We start from the raw sequence: 16,126 nt of genomic DNA on the forward strand, positions 1-16,126 counted from the left end.
ATTTTAAATTTGAGGCATTTGCTGATACGTCGATCACAAAAAACAACAGTTTCGGAACACCACTTCAACCAGGTTGTATCAATGCGTGAAGCAATTTCATAACGTAGTTTAGCCTTGGCTAATAGTCTTTATCCGAGATAGTGCCTGTTTCAACAGGATCTGTAGTCAAAAATTATCTATTCTTTGGCGGGGGAAAAACAAAAAATGAAGAATAGTCGGCAAACTTTCGCCTTATATGGACGAAATGGATCAATTGACTGCACCTTTTTAATACTGGGTTTCTCTCAAGGCAGCAAATCCATATTAAATACTATCGTGCTAGTTATCCTGTATGAAACAAAGCTTTATTAAAATCGTCTGTATGTCTATCTGTCGCTCTTATTTTTTTTTAATGGAAAGTGGAAAGCATCATAAGCTACGGATGACTACTACCTACCGATTATATGGGGACCTTAACCAGTTGCTTCTCCTTGCACTCTCACCGGGGGACTCCCGTATAATATTACGTCGCGGAACTGAATAAGAATGTATCCAACACTTGTGCTCATGCTCATGTTCGTCGTTGGATCCGTCTTTTGACTGATCGCTTCTTGCCTAAGCTGCTTGTGAATGGTTTTTTATCACCTTTACGACTTCAGACCATATCCCCTCGATTTCAGCAGATGCTTTCAGGTGTTAAATTTTCCCCAGCTGTAGCTGGTAATGCAGCCCTTTGAACTTTGAACTTTAGAGATTGAAATAAGGCGTGTTCTGCAATGCTGTCGCGCTTCGAATAACAAAGTGAATCGTCGTATTCACATCGATGGAGGTATGCTCGATAACTCCCACCGTTTAAAAGTTAGGCCGAAACCCACTTTCCCTTGGGATGGTTCGATTCATCTTTGAATATCCCTTGAAATGGGGACACGGCAGTTCGGTCTTGGTCCACCTATATTTGATAGCATTCTTGCGATCAGTGCTCCGGTGTTATATGCCTTGCTTGCTGCACATTCCACATGTGATTTGAAATTCAGCCTCTGGCCGATCATTACGCCTAAGTTCTTGAGCGCAGACTGGGAAAGTATTGCTTGTGTTCCAGCTCTGATCTCCATAGGCCTTCACTTTCTCCGCTAAATGAATAGTACTACTTCCGTCTTATATTTCGCGAGCGATTGACCAGCGCTTTCCAGCCAGAAAATAATGTCACGGAACAGCCGTCACTTCAATGTCGTCCACGACACCACTGGAGCTACAATAGTAGGAAGATCTAGCGTCAATACTCCGTTATACCTCATTATCTAGTAGAGTGGGCCTAGAATGGGACTCCCAATGTCAATCGATATGATTTGGTTCCTTCATCTGAGGCAGCACAAAAGCCCATGGATTAAAAAATTTGCAACGATACGCGGAAGGTACTATGGGTCATCTAATTTGATTAGGGGCTCAGGTGCTCGTTTGCCGTTGCCCTTTTGCCCCACCTTGTGGAATTGAAGGCATTTTTTCACAGAGAGAGATAGAGAGAGAGCGGAAGCAGCATTTTTCCGAGGCTTAGCACCCAACACGATTATTTTGTTTTTAACGACATTGGACACATTTTCTTGGTCGATGATCCCATTATTAGATATCTAGATATATATGTATGTATCAGTATGCGGTAATAAGCAATTTTTTTGTTTAGGATGAGCATAATATTTAGGTATGTCTTTAATATGTAACTATATCTTGACGTTTGGCAATATTTAAAGGAATATTTTGTTTTCTTAGCTATGCATGAATTGAAAATCGTGAATAGAAAGCTCTTCAAAGAAGACGAATTCAAAACCTTTATACCCAAAGCGCCCAACTTGCGGTATGCCAGCATTTTTAATTTATCAAGTGCAAATAATTTTATAAAGTCGCGTACAACACTTCCCTTAAATTATATTTCATTTTTTCGAAATCATACATGGATAAATAGTGAGTTTCTGGAATGGATACTTTATCCATGACTTTTACACCATAGAAATGGTACGATATCCTCCTCAAGAACCTGCAATCAAAGGAGTTTCTTGTGGAAGTTGTTTCCCTTCCCACCTAATCAAGAACTTTCCACAGTAGTTTTCAACATCAAGAAATCAATCGCGAGGCATCTACAAAATCTTACCTACAACGGTAATGTCGCAAGAAAATCTTTCTAAAGAACATTCGCTACTTTGTCGCTACTACGTGACCTAAATAAAAAATAAATTTCTCTACCAACATCCAGTGGTATCCAATGCCAATCCTCAGTGTTTTCGCATTTTAATTTAAGCCCATTGAAAAGGCACGCACACCAAATAGAGAAGCTTCGTTAAATATGAAAAAAATCCACAGCCTTCCAGCTACAACCTACATACACTCCACAAACCCTCCGGAACTCTCCAGCTTTCTCAAATTAATAACACCGTGCTCTTACGTTGTTTTCCTTTCTCCTTTGTCAAGGTCCTTAGTGGGTGCACTACTGATTACAAGAGAAAGGAAATCTCTTTGCGAACGAGCGAGTATTCATTTTGATATCCAGAGCCGGGAAAACTGCTTGTGATAATTAAACAGCAATAAGCTGGAAGTGTGCAGCGTTTTGAGGAAGGACCATTTGCAGATTAAGTAGACTATTAATTGAAATTAGAAAGCAGCACGCAAAGAAGCAAGCGCAATCATAGAACCATTTGCTTTCGACGAAAAAAATTAAATCATAAAGCTTTCATTCCTTTCATGGAACCATACTTTATAGTGGGAATTTAATTCAATTTAAACAGCGAATGGATGGACTGGAGCTGGCTACTTCAGAAAAATAATTTATGGGACCTTTCTTTCTTCAGTCGAGTTTGGGGTCACCTGGCCTTGTATAAAGTTCACAAACAAAGGATACTCTTTGGATAATAACAGGATTTCATAGAGGCGCAACCACATTTGCGAAGTTATAAATACAAGACGCTATCATTTGCAGGATATAAAATATTTAACACATACGATGATCAAGCAAGTCAAAAAATCGGAACCTGGGCGCTTGAGGAATGAGAGGTTTCCGATACTCCTTATGTAAGGGACTTTGTTTTTAAAATTGTAGCTTAAAATTCAAAACTTTCAGCATCGTATCATACGGTATGCATCTACTTCATGATAAACTAGAAAAAGAAGAAAAAAGATGGGCAGAAAATAAAACTTTCAGCCGGTCTCCCGACTAAGTATTGGTCATTCCCAACAGCGCTTAACCTCAGTGGCCACTATAAAGTTTAGCTGATTAGAATATGTAATTCACGGAATTTCGTGGCCTATATAACGACAAAATGAGCGATACCACGACCGTCTAGTTGTGGATAAAATCCGGCTCAATAGATTGCTGTGGGCGGGTCACTTAATTGGTATGGGCAAGGACGACCCAGCAAGAAAAGCTATAAGGGCAACGCGGCTGACCTAGCCTCAGATGGAGCAATGGCGCAGGCCAGGACGCCAGACGGCTTTCAGGGATATGGAATTGGTGGACCGCAAAACTGGTGGCGCAAAACCGGTATGTCCGGTATGTTATATTCTGAGGCCTAAATCTTAGGTGCATATTCACGACTTTTTCTTTTCTTGTATATAAATTTCAAGATTTGTACATTTCAAACAGTAACTCCCTTTGTCAACTGATATTATTACTAGTTGACCCTGGCAGACTTCGTTGTGCTTATATTTGCAAAAGGAACGAATTTTCTTCAAGCACGGGAAGAAATGAACTAAACTGACGACATTTGTGTGTTCACTTCGAATGTAGGTATGAAATCACCATATTTTATTATATTCACCGCTCCAAACGATGCCATTTGAAAGCATTCATTTTATTTCCGTGTTTGAATGCTTAAGTAGTCCAGTCATATGACTTAGAAGTGTCATAAGACCCAGTCGGTGGTTGTTGAGGTGTTTCGACATCTCTTGAAACTAAAGGTTTACTCACAGGTGGTTAAATTTTTCATCTCGTTTTTCTCATATTTCAGCCGTTCTTGAAATAGAGGTTGTGATTAGCTTAGTTTCCAGTCGCAAGTCTTGTTCTTCAGATATTTCAGCAGCCCTACTGGCTGACAGCTGCCGTGTTCGATTTATTGAGTTGATCTTCAAAATCTCGTCCTATCCCTGGAAAAGTGAATACGTAAGAGGGGGAACCGAAATGGGGAATATTATGGTATTATCATGGTCAAGTTTGATTTACCGTACCCGCCACCGGAAGAGGAGGAGGTGAAGGGGAAGGAATACAAAATTCCCGCCATTCCACCCCCGCTAAAAACTCATAACCGTTGCTTCTTTTTAAAAAATGAAGGTCCCCGAAAGAGAGACTATTTGCTTTGTGCGGCAATTATCATCGCGTGGGTGCAAGACGCACCCACGCAAGTGAGGCGGTTGGAGGGGCACGGGTAGACCCCCCCCCCTCTGTAAACTCTCTTACACGTCGCGACGATCATTGCCCCATCAGTGAGGTTATTAATATTACGAAAATAGTCCCTTTTGGGGCGCCATAACCTCTCAACGGGCCACCATTCTTCGACGATGTTAGCAAGTATTGTCATGAACTTATGTGGAATAGGAGGATCAAACGATCATCCTAAGTGGCCGAAAACCACCTAGAGGAAAGAGCTATCCCAAAAACCTAAAAAGTTGGCGAAATTGACCGTGAAGGTCCGCCCGTAAAGACTGAAGCTCCATCAAAGTGCTAGGTCGACACATTCTTGCACGCCTCTGTGCTAGGCAGGCTCGGGAATGTGGGGAGCTCCTTTGAGCGCTTTGATCCTTCACGTGTCGTTATTATAAAATTAACGTGTCTATAACGATGCGTGGGTCCACGCCGGATTTCAAAATAGACAACAAACGAAGGAATATGAAGACGAGCTAACACTGGAAAATAAAAAGAAACGGCTCAACCGCGCGTGGAGCCGTAAGTCTCTGGGCCCAAATACCGCGATCGAGAAGGAAGATCCACGACGGATCACAATCCCGATCATAGTTTCTTCTGCCTCAGATATTTATTGAGGTGCGGCCCCTGAGGTTCCCCCCATCTTTGACATTAGGGCCATTATTTTAGAGGATGTCCCAATAAAGGCTTTTGGTGAGTCAAGGAGGAAGAGAGAGTGAGGAAGGCCTCAAATCAATAAAAATTATTCAAAATTCATTATATATTGCTCAATCCAACAGAAAAAAACAAAAAAAAATTGAAAAAAGTAATAATATATACAAATGAAAACAAAAAAAAAAATGAAATCAAAAGAAAAATAAAAGAAAAAGAAATGAACTTCAATCAAAAGAAAAATTAACACTTACACGTGTCCGAGGTCCGAGGTCCGAGGTCAGCATGGTGTGTAAATATGATATTGATGATTCTTTTAATGAATAAAAAAAAATATTTAAAACGTTACAATATGAATTTCAGAATTATATAATTTACTACTTCATTTTCCTTTTCAAAAAAGAAAGAAAAAAAAACCTTCCAGAATTCGCGGTTGCTTCTATGGCTGCGCACTGGAATTTTCTTAAAATCGGGCTGTGAAAACAACACTTTTGGTTTGCGTTGTGATATCACTGGAATAATTGTAACCCCAGAATATCCACCGATCATCGGAATATCAACAGTATTCACATCAACTTTACATGAATCCGAAATGAATTTTCGAGCAAAGACAATATCAAAATTGAAACATCGAAGAGACGACGGGGATAGTACTCTCCTTTGGATTTTGGAACTTATGCGGTAAGTGTCCGGATAGCTGAGTGGTTAGAGCGCAAGGCTGTCGTACGGAAGGTCGCGGTTCAAATCTCGCTGGTGGCAGTGGAATTTGTATCGTGATTTGACGTCGGATACCAGTTGACTCAGCTGTGAATGAGTACCTGAGTTAAATCAGGGTAATAATCTCGGGCGAGCGCAATGCTGACCACATTGCCTCCTAGTGTACCGTTACGGTCTTGAATGAAGTGCTCTAACACGCTTCAAGGCCCTGATCCAACATGGATTGTTGCGCCAACGATTATTATTATTATTATTATTATATGCGGCAATTGATACGCACGAGTTCACAGGATTTGTAATAATCACGATTTGGAGCCTTTGGACAATTGTCCGCAATGGCAAAAGTCAAATCGCGAACGATACCAGCATTGGTGTTAAACCAATCACATCGAGTCCTTCCAGGTTTACATGGCACGCCTGCTTTCACAGCAACTCCATCGGCGCCTTTAAAACAATCCGCAACTCCTCTGCTCCAACGTATCCTTTTACGCTCCTGGGTCTCTATACGTCGGAAAAGATCCGTTTCACCAGATACTCCGTCGAAAATTCTTCGAACGTCACCTCCCGTCTTCACAGCTACCCTCGCTCCAAACCAAAACTTTCTCCTCAATCTCACCCGCCAGTGCAGCTATTTTACCAAGAACCGCTCCCCATGCCGCTACGTTCGCCTTGAGCTCTATTGAGTTCATGTTACGGCAACATGCACCTGCACCTGCGAATGCGGTAAATCATTGCCCTCTGTCAAGATAAATTTGCCCGAATGCATTCAATAATGTGCAATCTGCGGCGAACATTAGGATAATTGCACATTATGAAATGCATTATTTGAGCAGTTCAGAAAGAGGCGAAAGAGGCGCTCCTGCCGCAAAGCCACGGCCACCACAGTATTTTCTCCTTCCTTCGGAGTGCCCTCTTTATCTCCTTCCTCTCGGAGGGTGGCGATGACAAGTCAAACTTTACCCCTTCGGAGTGCCCTCTTTATCTCCTTCCTCTCGGAGGGTGGCGATGACAAGTCAAACTTTACCATGAGTTCAATATTACTAATTAAACCACGCCCCTTCTCGAGGGTGGAAAACTGTTCTTCGAAATAACCGCAGAAGTCGATTAAATGGCCACCACTTACCTGGGACAACCATTGTGGTAATATGTAGAGAAACCATGAGTTTTTTGTCCCTATGCAACCAATTCACTTTTTTTACCGGAATCGATAAAGATCAAACACTAAGCCAGTGCATCTTACATAAGTATCTGGAAGAAATATGAGCTTTTCACCCCTACATAATTAATCCGCTTTGGTTACTTGAAGTTGTGAGAAATTTCTTTTGACCTGCGGGTGGTTTCTTGCTGACTGCCGACTTCTATATAATAGAGAAGGATGGTTTATACAAGTAGTTTCAGCAGCAGTTCGGGAGACAGCTTCTAAAAGTGACATTGTGATGGGTGATCTTAATGCCAAGGTGGGCTCTGACAATACCTTGCTCAGAAATGTGATGGGCAAGCGCGATCTTGGTAACCGTAATGATAAAAGTACGAGGTTTGTCTATTTCTGCAAAACCCACCGCCACGACCGTGGTGGTACACTGTTCGATCACAGAGCTTCTCATAAGATCAGTTGAGCTTCAAGTGATTGACACCGGACGAGCAATCAGATTCAGCACTTTGCGATCAGCAGTAGATTTAGGAGATGTCTCCTGAATGTGCGTAACAACAGAAGCGCTGACTTCTGCCTTGAAAGGGATGGTCGCTTACGTTCCTTTGCATATTACGTTCGCCAGTTTCCGCAGGGTTGTATCCGGAGAATGCAGGGGAGTTCAATGGACTATAGCATGTTTCCACAAACACCTCGACTATGCTGATGACATCCATTTGCTTTCTCTCCGGGTCATTGATTTTGGTCAAATTGCTCTGGATTTCTCTCACCCTATCTTCATTAATGGACAGAGAATCGAATGCGTCGATCATCACTTGTATATCCGGGAAGCGGGGTTTGTGCTGATGGTAGCACCGAACTGAATGTTGTCTGATGCATTAACGGCACTAAATCTGCTTTCCCTGCCTTGCCTAATATCTGGAAATGCAGTAATCTTAACACCAAGGTACCTGAGAGTAGCACATAGAAAGTGATCGCCACTGCCATTCGGAAACTCCATGCCTTGTCTGCCACGGAGTACGCTGGTCTGATCTCCCAAGAAGGCAGACAAGGGGGTCGCCCAAAGAGCATTTAGCGCAGTACCGTATTGGAAGAGTGCAAACATCTCAGGAAGTTTTAAGGAACCTGAAGCGTATTTCAACGACCTGCAAACGATGGCGCGTGGATATGGCTCACGCTGGTGACTATACCAAGGGGAAAATGCGTTCAAAAATGTTCATGGTATGGGAAAGTAACCGGATCGGACGGTAATTTGAACATTCTGCTGGAATTCTTTCTTTTTCCATATTAGAACTGTAGTACTTTCTTGCCAGTCAGATGGTGTTCTACCTTCCTCAATAACCTGATTAAATAATTCTCTCTCATCAAATTATCCATAACTTGTTCTGTCCATTTGGAACCACGACCAGATTCCAGAGAACTAGTCGAAAAGGGTGATATGTCCCATTCTGAATAGGTGACAAGCTGAAGTTCGAACATTGTAGAGTCACCTAACTGCTTAATACCAAACAAAAGAGTTAGACTGTACGCTGATGGGATGATTGGGGAATACCACAAAAGTTTTCGGATTAGAAGATCGACAATTGAGAAGCCAATACGGTCAAACAATCATTAGAAAAATGCTGGGAATTAGACAACGACATCCATCAATATTCGTTGACTTTAAGGCATATGATAGTATCGACCAAAATGTACCCTGCAAAGCAATGCTTCAGTTGGGAATTCATGCAAAGCTGGTAAGCCTTATCAGAAAGCCAATGTCCTATTCAACAGCGGAGGTCAAAATCAAAAATAGCCTGATAGATGCATTTGGACAAACATCAGGTTAAAGCAAGTTGGTTGGCTGGAACCTCTACTGTTCAATCTGACGCTGGAGTAGGTTATACAAAAGTTGCCTGTTTATGCAAAAGGCATCCGTCTCTAGTCCGCCAAATGGTCGGATATGTATTCAATATAGACATCATGGCGCGATCTTTCACATAAACAAAGGAGCTAAAGAGAAGACAACCAATGACGAATCCCCTACAATTATAAGTTGAACCAAATATTTGACGATCCTCAGATCTCCAAAATGATAAAACTTCGGGAATTACTACGGGCTGGATACGTTCAATGTATGGACGACACTCGGATACCTAAAAGGGTATTCGTATGTAAAGGAGAGGAACGAAGACCAATTGGAAAACCCCAAAAGCCTTGGACAGATTCTATTGACAAACACCTTTGGAAGTTGGAGGACGATCGATAGATGGGACTAGTTGAAGGGAGGACATCCTGAAGGCCAAGGCCCGAAATGGGCAATAACGGAAATTTGTCAATAAAATGAGATTGTACATGGGAATACCGCTAGTTAGGTCACTGGAATTCTGGCATACACAGGTTTCAAAATAGGCCCGATCATTTCCGACCCTTGCTCGAAGTTTACAAACCTCGTTGTCTAACAGTTTCGTTTCCTGAATCGCTGAAATATTGATCTTATCCATACATATATTGTATTTCTCAACTTGTTTTGAACAAGTTTCAAATGATCAGTCTATGTACCCATACCATTACGATCTTCATTATGTTTCCTATCCAATCCGAGACTCAATATCCTTTCTAGGCCCCACAATGTCTGGAACTAGCTAGTATTTTCGATTGCCTCGCTGGTAATATTGTCAGATTAGATAGAAAATGGGGGTGAGCTTATTTCTTAAAAGGAAAACAAAATTCCAGTAAAAAATAGTACTTTCTTTTATTTGGTTAACATTGTTGTGTTTTCAAAGATCTCTTGCGTGAAATATCGCAATAAAATGTTCTTTTTTCTGATCAAGAGATTGACTTTATAAGGTACTGTACGTCTGAATGGTTTCGCAGTATTTAACTAGGAGTTCTTTTTTCCTTTTGTTTTATTTGATCTATATAAAAATATTTAAATAAAGTAATGAGATCCCCGCAAATTTAATCACCAGTCATCATTTCCATGAATTCTAGAAAGTGGAAGAAAATAATTTCAGTACACTATGGAGCGGAAACAGAGGTATTTCAAAATTACCGTCGAAATCTACAGTTCCTGACCCGTCAGTATCAATTTCAGCAATCATTTCATCCAACTGATCGTTATTTAGTTTGTCATCTAGAGCCTGTAGGATTTCCCTAAGTGATGCAACAGGGATGTAACCATTACCAGCCTTGTCGTATAATCTGAAGGCTTCTTTCAACTCTTGTTCCATGGCAGCGTCATCCTCCTCTTGATAATGTTGGGCAATACGACGAAAAGAGTCAAAGTTGATTTGTCCAGTTCCTGAAACGATAAATTTGTTTATTTTAAAGATGTTTGCATATTCGAATTTTTGTGAAACTAGCTAATGCACAAAGATGGATGATACAGTTAACTGGTTGTGACTAATTTGCGATTGATTCTGTACTAATCTAGATTTCTATCTAAATCGATTTAACTTCTCCACACCATTATGGTATTTCCCCAATTGTAGACTAATCAAACTAATTCAAGCGGAAACTTATAAAGGTTTCCATTTGGATAATCGAATCAAATAATCCAAACTGGACGCTTTAGGTATGAAAGGTTTTATCTATTTCTTTTGTAAAGACATTTAAATGTGCGTTTCTCCCATTAGTACGTAGCACGTAATATATGCATATATTATGTGGAAAGAACCATTTTCGCGTGATATTGACATTCCAGGTCTTGAATTTGCACAGAAGCGGCAAATTTGACCTGTTGAAACTTTGTTAGTAACACTGCGACTTCCACTAAATTGGCAGAGTTATGCTCTTTATTGTAGCGTACATTTCGTGATACCGGTATGAACTTAAAGAGGGTTTTCCAGCCAATTACTAAAAATTGTAGTAATATACCATTATTAACTTTATTTAAAGAGATATCGGTATGGAGGGTATTTCGGAGGGTCCGTTAAAGAATTATCATTTTCAACTCCGTTTCCCACAAATGTCAAAACCAAGACCGGCATCGGCAAGTACTGACCGAGACCCTTCATTTGACACCCAACGTGACTATATTCGATGAAAGAAAAATTACACCCCCCTTTTGCATGTATGGATACCTACATGCTCCAATTTGCATTGCGTTTGCATTTTGCATTATGGACAGTTGCATAAAGTTTGGGGCAACGATGATTTAACAAAACCAGTTCCAGCGCTCGTTTTCGCAATCCCGTCCTGGTGGTCGATGTCAACCTCCTCTCTAAGGAATGAAAGTTGACGATGACGAAATGGAGATACTTGTCGGTCTACCCCGCGTTAGATGACAGAAGAGATTGCAGAAGCGCCAAACATTGGTCAATTAACGTCGATGACTGTTTAAAAGGGCTCGGATTCGCAAGCAAATTTAGCCTGGTTTGTAATGAGCTGAAAGAAACTTAACTGTTGGTATGTAGTGCCCCACTATCCTATATATGTCCCTTACATTGGCTGGTGATAAGAAATAGATTGTTTAAGCTGGATTGTGTAAGGCCGAACTGCGGTGAGCCACCTAAATCAGCGGCAGAAGAATCAGTTCGACCAATTACCTTGGGGGTCGACTCTTAAAAATACACTCAAAGTTTTTCCATCTTCTCGTTAGTGACGACGGGGAGGCTTCCTAAATGTGAGATTGCGATCGTCATGGGTGATTTAAATGTCGAGCTGGTCTCTGACAACAACTTGTTCGGGCATATCATGGGGAAACACTGTCTTGGCGATCGCAACGACAATAGTGGGAGGTTTGTAGATTTCTATAACTTCAACCGCTTGATCATTGGTGGCACATTATTCGAACGCATAGCATTGCACATAAAGTCAATTGCAATGCAAGTACGAGCAATTAGACTGACCACTTCGCGATCAGCAGTGTAGAGCTGCAACCTCCAAATTTCAATATCGACCGCTAGTATGATGCAACTGTCGCCCTACCATGGGAGAACTAACTTGCTGATCGGACGGCAGATAGATTCGGTAACCCCCCTGAGAATATCGATGATTATTGGGTTGCCATCAAAATTGCTTTTTTCTCGAGTGCTACGCACTTAGGATTGGATCAATGAGCGGAAAGGGTTGAAAGCCCTACTGACCGCTTCTGTAGAATCTTGGGAGTGGATCAATGAGCGGAAAGGGTTGAAGGCTTCAAAAGGTGGAAAGAATACTTCACAACGGCGCGTAACTATATCACATCCGGTGGAATTCCTCGTCTTGTGGATGAAGGGGCTATTCTAATTAACAAGAAAATACGGACTGTTCCTCCAAGCAGAAAAGAAATCATTTCGGGTATTAATGCTTTCAAACGAAGAGCTAGTTACCGCGGAACTTACAATTACTTCAGATATACTACTTCTTGAAATAGAAGAAGGGGATGATTGTTAAAATTCCAAGGAAAAGCACCCGTTCTAAGTGTGGCAATTAGAGGGGTATCTCCATGCTCCCTCGGTCACAAAGATAACAGCTAAAATATTGTTAGAACGCATCCAAGAACATCTCGAAAGCTTGATCGACAGAGAGTAGGCAGTTTTCCGCTCCGTATCCTCCTGTATTGACCATGTCAACACTCTACGGATCATTTTAGAATAGTGCGTGGAGTTTAGTTCTTTGCTTCATTTGCTGTTCATCAAAGAAAACTTTCGTTAGTATGATCAGGGAGTGTACTGGCGTGCGTCACGCAGGAGGGGCATTCCCTAAAAAACGAATGGCTATTATTAGAGCGACATATAATAGTGAAAAAACGTCCCGTGCTGCACCTAGGTAAAATGTAAGAGGATCCAAAGCGGAGTCCGCCAAAGTTGCACCTCGTCACCGATATTATTTCTTTTTATTATCGGGGATGTTCTTTATGCTGCCTTGTCCGGAGGATGTGAAGGACTTCAATGAATTATGACACCTTGCCTCAAACATCTCGACTGCACTGATGATATTTATTTGTCCTCTTACCGATTTGAAAAGAGAGGCAACTAGAGTTGGACTTAAGCTAAACAACGAAATCAATATTCTCTGTCTGATGAGTCATCGCACTTTCCCAATTTGCATCGAAAGTGTCAATCAATTTGTATATCAAGAAAGCGTTGTTTTCTGGGGCGTTGCAATGCACTGGATGTTGCCCGGCACGCGTTACATCTGTTTTCAACAATAAGTTCAAGTTGAGGTTGTTCTGTGCTAGCGTTTTTCTGTCTATATAGTAATATTGGAGTAGCATATTGAAAGTGGCTACCACTGTTACCTAAAAGTTCCAAACCTTCGTCAACACCTGTCTGCGGCGTATCATCCGGGTACGCTGGCCTGATACAATTACAAACAAAGAACTTCTTCGGTGGTCAGGCCTGGCTCGTGTATCCAATATGATCGGAAAGCGGAAATGGCATTGGATAGGTCACATATTAAAGAGGGGCGACAACTGCGTTGCTGGTAATGCCATGCTATGAAATCTACTGTCCCAAGATGGACGATGAGTGGGTCGCCCCAAAGGCACTTGGTGCACAACAATTGAGAAGGAGTGCCGCCGTCTCAGGAAATAGTGGGAGAAGCTGAAGCGCATTTTAGGTAACCGCGAACGATGGCGCGTAAGTATATACGATATATAATAAGAAAAACGTCCAGAGCTTGGCGATCGGTATACCCCATACCCGCCTTTCCTTGTGCCTTTAGACTGACGTTTGGTTCTCTCCTTACAAAACTTGTTGAATGGCAATGGCCATAAATCTTCTCCTAATTTAGTTTTTCGCGTCTACAGAAAGGTCCTTCTACCACCCCTAACTACAGAACTAATTAAGAGATAGCGATGACCTTTATCGAAAAAAACTAGTCAATAGCAGCAAACAAAAACGCATCTCAAATCGATTTAACAGTTTGATGTAATCAACCTGGTCAGCTAGATTTCTGAACTAGAAACATCTAAATATCAACTAAAGAATTAGTTAAAGCCCCTTTGGCTAGAATATGCAGATTGAAGGTCAAAAACTATCTTCTGCCCCCTCTTAACTTCATTCTAATTTGGAAACTTACAGCATACCATTGGAAAAAAAATGTAACTCAATGTAACGGATCAGAGGACTCTTAAGGAAATTAATCGCACTCAAACCCTACCAGCAACATAGGCAGTCACCAAATATTGATAGCGTCTTCGCAAGTATCCACATTTCAATTCACTCAAGGCAAGCGGAAACTTCCAAGACGATTTCCCTTTCTCTCAAGAAAGCATAACTCAAAATCATAATAATTCTATTTTCGCAAACGTTTGAAAATAGTTCCACCAACTTATCTCCCGGCAGAACATCTTCCGCCTTGCTTTCTGCAGGTATCCAAAAACGAAATCCACCGCATGGATGGAAGTATTAATAAAAATTCAGCTGAATCACATACCTTCCCACCATTGCCATCCCCTTTCTAATCGTTTTTCACACAATGTTAATAAGAGAAAAACGAATTGTGCCGAATTATAATATCAACACTAATATAAACGCTCAATTTCGTCGCTCCGCATGTTGTAGGCGGTCGAATGGTTTTCTCCATTGCATTGCAATCGATTTCGAAAATCTATTTTGAATTAGCAATCAACTTTAAGCCGATTAGAAGGAACTCGAGACGGGAGCGCTTGGAATACTTTCGGGCCATCAATTTTCGTCATGTGGTGGTGGATTCGATGAAATATAAGGCATCCCCTGAAGGTCGAAATTATTTGAATTTAGAGCCCAATTCAGGGCTTCATCAGGAGCGCACCTCTTGCGATGAATGAGTACATGGCCATTCTCCTGCCGCTTTTCCACGTGCAGTGAACTTCGTGAGGAATTAAATTAGAATTTTCAAATTGATTATGATCCACCGTGTAGCAATCAAATTAAAGTCAAGACGAAAAACTTCCCCATATCAGTCTTTTCCTGATCCCTCCTCACTCGCGAATAACATTCCCACTCTGTACTAGCATTAAACTTTTCACAGACTCTATAGATTCTGAAATTAGTTAGACCGCGTTCCCATCCATCTTTGAAATGTATAAAATGAAAAGCCCATACTAAGCAGCGAAAATTGGGTGCTAGCATTTAAGGACGAAATATGAGGTCAATCTTTGCACTTTGTATTATAGTCATTCTTTCACGATCACTTAGCATTTTCGTCTTGAAACTTTGAATATCACTCTTGGAGTAGCACACCACAATCATATTATATACTACTAGATACTATTTATTACAGATACAGATGGGATTCCAAAAAAACATTTTTACCCTATGAATGATTTGATTAAACTTGATCCTTACCTTCGTCTTCACCTTCCAACAATTTTCCCAATTCGGCATCGTCGTAGCGGAAATCAAGAGTGGTCAAGATTGTCCGAACCCTATCCTTTTCAATGAATCCCGATTTACGGGGATCAAACATTTGAAAAGCCTTAAGGAGGACTGTAAAGGAAAAGGAGATATAAGTAAAACTGAGGACAAGGTTTGAGAAAGGAAAGTTGATACATACCCGCTTCTTGTTCGTCAGACTGCAAAGAAAGAAAAGGAACTTATTAGTTGAAATCATTTTTGGGATTCTCAGAAAAGATAAACAAAAAATTAACAATACTTCATTAATTTTTTGAGGAAAATCATTTTTTTTTAATATTTTAATGCATCTGGAAAATGAAAGAACTATTCCCGCAGCCACGATGTCATCTAATATCACTTCTGTATTAAACCGCACTTGGACATGATGTTATTCCACAAAGCTTGTATTCCACACAAGTCAAAGGCTCTTTCACAAAAATTCCGAAGCAGGAGTTTAGAGAGGAATCCTGTTCGCGCCTCGAAATCCTTAATTATGTTTGAACATAGCCTTTATATCCCTTTTACTACGGCGAAACCTTATTTTAAAAACACCAACATTCCCGACAATGCACTTTATTTCTAACACAAAATATAATAGATCCAACTTGCACAAAAAAAAACAATAGGGAAAATCCTTTGATCCAGCAATTAAATACCAACCATTGTGAAAATTCTGAAGGGGATGCTTCTGGTCCAATGGACGGGAACTGAATAACCATTCCCATTCGAAGAGAGTACGAGACCATTGAGACATGGTCCAGATGAGTCTCGCTCTCACTTTATACATGATTTAATAATTTTCCAGTGGATTTCGACAAATAAAAAACTTATCAAAAAAGAAACAAAATTGAGAATTTTTCGTCACTTTACTTAATTTGTTTATTTTCTCGGCCGCGCTCTGTTGCTCTTGGGACCACGTTGAGCGCGGCACGGATCATTTCG

At 40.9% G+C, this 16,126-nt stretch overlaps 2 protein-coding genes across 7 annotated transcripts in view; one reads left to right on the plus strand and one right to left on the minus strand.

Moving 5' to 3' along the window:
* Nucleotides 1-16,126, plus strand: part of LOC119658037 (calmodulin-A-like) — a 498,102-nt gene that overhangs the window by 370,216 nt on the left and 111,760 nt on the right. The window lies entirely within an intron of this gene.
* Nucleotides 9,633-15,986, minus strand: LOC119658038 (troponin C-like). The gene is made up of 5 exons (XM_038065279.1): nt 15,845-15,986; nt 15,345-15,363; nt 15,137-15,277; nt 9,934-10,182; nt 9,633-9,868 (listed from the first exon to the last, which is right to left on the minus strand). Exons 1-5 carry the CDS (start codon nt 15,845-15,847, stop codon nt 9,840-9,842), a joined length of 441 nt encoding a protein of 146 aa, XP_037921207.1. The 5' UTR covers nt 15,848-15,986; the 3' UTR covers nt 9,633-9,839.

This window comes from Hermetia illucens, chromosome 5 (genome assembly GCF_905115235.1).
Source record: "Hermetia illucens chromosome 5, iHerIll2.2.curated.20191125, whole genome shotgun sequence".
Lineage (NCBI taxonomy): Eukaryota > Metazoa > Arthropoda > Insecta > Diptera > Stratiomyidae > Hermetia > Hermetia illucens.

Excerpts from the sequence above, each read along its gene's own strand:
- LOC119658038 (XM_038065279.1), bottom strand. Across the intron at positions 10,183-15,136 it reads GTTGGAAGGTGAAGACGAAG|GAACTGGACAAATCAACTTT; the intron begins GTAAGGATCAAG and ends TTATCGTTTCAG. Across the intron at positions 9,869-9,933 it reads AGGAACTGTAGATTTCGACG|AATTCATGGAAATGATGACT; the intron begins GTAATTTTGAAA and ends TCCACTTTCTAG.